This window comes from Lipotes vexillifer, unplaced genomic scaffold (genome assembly GCF_000442215.2).
Source record: "Lipotes vexillifer unplaced genomic scaffold, Lipotes_vexillifer_v1.1 scaffold394, whole genome shotgun sequence".
NCBI lineage: Eukaryota > Metazoa > Chordata > Mammalia > Artiodactyla > Lipotidae > Lipotes > Lipotes vexillifer.
The window spans coordinates 576305-581426 of NW_006791731.1; the positions used below are offsets into that span (position 1 = coordinate 576305).

General features: G+C 64.5%; 1 protein-coding gene across 1 annotated transcript in view; it reads right to left on the reverse strand.

Annotated features, from left to right (window-relative positions):
- Nucleotides 1–5122, reverse strand: part of MROH1 (maestro heat like repeat family member 1) — a 54230-nt gene that overhangs the window by 15440 nt on the left and 33668 nt on the right. The window contains exons 23-30 of the mRNA XM_007464605.1: nt 4875–4997; nt 4678–4757; nt 4502–4613; nt 4324–4419; nt 3528–3632; nt 1489–1624; nt 1273–1385; nt 40–192 (exon numbers count right to left, since the gene is read on the reverse strand). Coding sequence (XP_007464667.1) covers nt 40–192; nt 1273–1385; nt 1489–1624; nt 3528–3632; nt 4324–4419; nt 4502–4613; nt 4678–4757; nt 4875–4997 — 918 coding nt within the window. The remainder of the gene's footprint in view (nt 1–39; nt 193–1272; nt 1386–1488; nt 1625–3527; nt 3633–4323; nt 4420–4501; nt 4614–4677; nt 4758–4874; nt 4998–5122) is intronic.

A 5122-nucleotide genomic window follows, 5' to 3' on the forward strand; every position in this document is an offset into this window, starting at 1 on the left:
GCCCCCGCCAATCCGAGCCCCAGCCCCGCCCAGCCCCACCTTCTCCAGGAGCACGTGGCCCCGCTCCTTCAGCAGGCAGTTGATGATCACTGTAGCGGCTCGGGAACAGTTCTTGTCGGGGTCTCCCAGGCCCTCAAACAGCGTTAGCAAGAGGCTGATGAGTTGATCTGGCGGGAGGCGCTTGCCAATAATCTAGGAGGACAGTTGCGTCCGGAAGAGTGAGAGCACAGCGTCAGCACACCTTCCAGGCGCAACATCCCAGGGGCTCGAGTTTCCGGGGAAGGGCTGACAACATTTCCGCCTCTCAAATCCCTCCTCCAGCCTTTCCCACCCTCATACAAGCCCTGTATGCCTTCGGGAGCTCCTGCCAGTGCAAGGGTGGGGTGGCCCATGCACGGGAGCCCCCATCCCCAGACTGAAGCCTGGCCAGGTCCCAGAGGCAGCCTCCAGGGCCTCCAGGCCCAGGCCCCTGGAAGGGGGGTCCCTGGGCAGCTGCAGGGCCCAGGTCAGTGTGCCCTCCCTGAGGCTCCCCCTGACCAGTGGGGTGGGCTGGGAGTGGCCCTGGTGGTGCAGCCTCTCTAGAACTCTCTAGAATACAGAGAGTCAAGGGCAGATGGTGGCATGTTCCACCCTGGACGGCCCGGCCACCAAGACTCTATGGACCTTCAGCTCCCCCTGCAGCCCCTGTCCGTCCCTCCCCATAAAAGAGAGCAACCAGGAGTTAAAGCAGATAAACTTTGTACAAAGAAGAAATAAAAGTGGTTGAATATCCAGGAAGTCTGATCCCAAACATAAAGTCCCGCTCTGCCTGGACTCGCCCAGGGTGGGGTCTTTGCTTCCCAGTGTCTGAGCACCCCCCACCCCCCCAACACTCCCCCCACCCCGACAAAGGGCCCTGTTGACCCCCTTCCCTTCCTTCTCCGGCAGGAGAGAAAGCCTCCTGACCCCTGAGGGCCATTTCCAGTCACCAAATGGAGCAACAGCACTGCCTGGGGGCTCACAGGGTGGGCTAGGGTCAGCTTTCTCAACCCTCTGGGGCCGGAGCTGAGCTCCTGCCCACACCCTCCCCGCCGGGCCTCGGAGGGAGGGGGGACCCCAGGAAGCACAGGAGGGGGCGGGAGGTGGTGCTGGACACTGAACTCTCTGAGTGAGACCCGTCTGCGTGCCCGGCCCGGCACCCGTGGAGCCCGTGCGCGAGAGGAGCTGCCGCAGAGGGCCCCTGGGCCCCGACGGTGCGGCCCCTCCTTCCCTCGCAGAGGCCCTGGCAGGTACCTGGGCTATGCTGTGGCAGGTGTGGAAGAGGGTGGCGGGGTCAGGGTGTCCCAGGCCGTCCTTGAGGGTGAGGAGCTGCTCAACCACATCGTCCTGGTAATCGCGGGAGAAGCCTGCAGAGGCGGGAGGGAGCGCAGGGCTGGGTGGAGGCCTCCTGAGGCCCAGACTCTGCTCCCTCACCACACCCCCTGCACCTCTGCCCAGCCAGGGACTCACCCTCGTAGCCCAGCTGGAGGTAGAGCAGGGAGTAGACACAGCTCACAGCCTCCTGGCGGGTGGCAGGCCACAGGTCCGCGCACCGTGGGGAGAAGAGGCCGAGGAGGAGGCCCAGGTTGTGGAAGGGCAGCAGGGCCTGGAGAGGCAGATGTGCGGGTGCTGGAGGGGCACGGGGGCAGAGGGCCAGAGATGGGGGCTGGAGCTCAGGAGACGCTGCGGCGGGCAGGTGCCACCCGCACCCAGATTCGGGCAGGGGTGTGAGCAGAAGGGCAGCCCCTGTCCACCCCTGTGGCCAGCAGGGCCCCTGCCAAGCTCCCCCTCCTGCACGGGGCGCCTCACCCCCCAAGTGCGGGTCCCTAAAGGGGAGGAGGGCCGGGCGAGTAGGTGTGTGCGGGCAGAGGGACGGTCGGGCTCTGCTGCCTCGGCAGACACATGGGAAGCCCCCGCCCCAGAAGGCAAGCCCCCCGTCAGGTAAGGGGGCTGCTGCATGATACCCCGCTCCTCCTAACTGGGTCCTGCTCCCACCTTTCAGAGCCTTTCCTGCTCTCCTCAAATACTAAGCCTTCCCGACCCTGCTCTTAGCAAAGGGCCTTGCTTCCTACGCCCTGGACCTGGGGACGTCACCTTCCGCCCCCGCCACCACACAGCCCTCGGCCTTCCTGGCCCCACCACCCTGCTGTCAGCCCCCCACACGAGAGGTCTCCCCAGGGAAGCACCCCGCCCCGCCCCCGCCCTGCACGGACTCCTAAGGACGCGCAGGGCTCCCAGGCTGCTGCTCTCCCAGGAGTCACCAGAGGGGACCTGCGCAAGGCGGGAAGGCTGGAGCGCTGGACAGAGGACCCCCCAGCTGCTGTTCTCTTAGTGAGGGCAGAGCTCTGTCTCATCACAAACAAACATGAACTCTGGTTGGACCAGGGTTACATGAAAAACAGGCCACAGGAGAACCTGGGTGGGAAAAGCCGTCTAAGCGAGCAAACAGACAGATGCTTCTGGAACACGACGAAAAATAAATACTGCCAACCAAATCAAGCATCGTGCTTAAGAGTGAGACCATAAAGGCTTGGGGCTGCCGCCAGCTTTCATCTTCCTGCTAATGGCAGCACGAACTAACATGCGTCAACGTGGGGGGGGGGGGGGCCAAACTCACGGCATTTGTAAACTATGATGACTGTATCTGAAGAGCACAGAGAACTAATCAAAAATTCATTAGAAGTAACAACGGAATCTTATAAACGACCCAGTTCCTAAATACCCAATAATCCATAGTTTTCCTGCCTGCCAGCAATCAGCAAATTATTAAATACAGTGGAAAAAAAAGTTACACTGACAACGGCAGCAGAACCTGCGACCCAGAGCCTGCTTCTGAGGGGCCCGGAGGGACCTGGATGGAAAGGCCCGTTATTAAAAGATGTTACTGCTCAACACACGAAAATGTGGGGTGCGTGCCCCCAATAAAGCCGCGCTGGGAGCATTTGAGGACTGTGTCCAATCTACCCTAAAACCACCTGATTAATGGCCTTGAAAGAACTGTGAAATTCTGAAAATGTGAAAAGGAGCTGCTTACTCTTAGCAAATATTAAAATGCATAATAACCGCGCACTCCAACCACCGAATAATACTTGCCTTTTCCGCAGCATTTCGTGGGTTCACGTTCCCCTGCCTTTGCCCAAACTGCTGCTTCTGCCGCGAACGCCCTCCTTCTCTCCTTTCACACCCAGGTCCCCATCACCCGTTCCCTCCTCTGGGGAGCACATCAGGCGCCAGTCCCGGCCCATGATCCCGCTCCCAAGGACGAGGGTGCCCATGAGATCGACACCGGGCGGCCAGCCCTGAGGACAGTTCCTGGCCCTCGTGGCCCTCCGTCCACGGCTCAGGAAGAGGACGGTGGCACTCGCTGCAACGCGGGATGAGCCCAGGCAGCAGCTGGGCGTGCTGGCACTCAGAGACGCAAGGGCCCCAGGCAGTGGTCCCCACGCCGAGGGGCCAGGAACGGGGCCAGGGCAAGGGAGTGGCCGTGCGGGTCGCCACCTGGTACTCACGCTGATGTGCAGGTGCTCCAGGAAGTGCTGCAGCAGGCAGGCGCTCAGGCCAAGCGCCCGCACCCGCTCGTGGCCCCTCGGCGACTTGATCCATGGGCTCAGGTGCTGGGGAAGAGGGGGCTTCGTATAGGTGCCCTGCCTACAGCCGCCCTTCTGGGTCGGGGGGCCGGTGTGCCAGGTCAGAGCAAGCCCCCTGTGCAGTGCACCCCGCCCCGTCACTCCGTCCTGCTGGCCTGGCTCACGGCCACGGCCACCCAGAGCAAGCCAGGCATACAGAGGGACAGGGCGTTCCTAGGAGTGGATCGGTCCTGCCCCAGCCCACTGCAGTGCTGCAAAGGGCAGGAAGCCATGCCGCAGGCCACCGCGGGCCAGTCTGCCATCGCGATGGCCCCAGAAGGTCAGGAGTGCGTGTCTGGGGCACCTCAGGGTCTCTCCATCCCGGCACCATGTGATGGAGGGGCGGGGAGAACCAGCTTGGGGCCCCCATCTGGGTCGGGGACTGCACCCATCTGCATACCTGCCCAGGCGGGAGGGGGTCCCCCCCGCCGCTCACAGAAACTGCCCCCCCCCCCCCCTTTGCACAGCACACCACACTGTCCCCACGGCGCCCCCGCCCCGGGGAAGCGCACACCCACCGCACACCTCCACCATGACCTGCAGGCCCTGGGGGGTCATGTTTCGCTGAGGGGCCCCCCCCCGCCGCTCACAGAAACTGCCCCCCCCCACCTCTTTGCATAGCACACCACACTGTCCCCACGGCGCCCCCGCCCCGGGGAAGCGCACACCCACCGCACACCTCCACCATGACCTGCAGGCCCTGGGGGGTCATGTTTCGCTGAAGGAGGCTTGTCAGTAAGTCCTTGAGGGCCTGCATGGTGCCCAGGTACAGGGGCTGGAACGAGAGAAGCGGCCGGTCCCGCCGTGATCCTGCCACCCGCGCATGGGCACCCGTGAGGCCAGGGCCACGCTCATACCTCCTGGCGGCCGTCCACCCCTTCGGGCGCCGGCAGCACGGCCATGACGCCGTGCAGGCAGCTGTGGATCAGGTCCGCCTGCGCCTGCCCCTCCAGCGCCGGCTCCAGGGAGCTGAGCCTCGAGTTAAGGGCCCAGCACTCACGCAGAGGCCCCCGGCCCCCGGAGGAAAGGATACGCCAGGTAAGCGCAGGCGAGCACAGCCTTCTTCCGCATGGGCGTCCTCAGGGAGTCCGAGGGCTCGGCCTTGATGAGCTCCTGGGGGAGCAGCCGCGGGATGGCCCTTGGCCACAGCAGCGGCTTGCCTCCCAGTCAGCCGCCGCCCCTCACCCGCTGGGGCACTCAGGCCCCTCCCCAGGCCCCGCCGGCGCTCACCATCATCTGAGCCACCAGCTCCGGCTTCCTCAGGAGCTGGAAGGAGCTGCCCTGGGAGCTGCTGCAGACGGCCTGGCTGGCCATGCAAACGCTCCGCGCGAGGCACAGCCTCAGGCCCAGGTCCTGCGGGGACGCGGGGCTGCGGGAAGGCACCAAGGCCCGAGGCAGCAGCCGCTCCTTCTAGGCCCGTGGGGCTGAGCCAGGATGGGGGCTGCCCACAGCAGCGAGACCAGACCACCGGCCCGCTA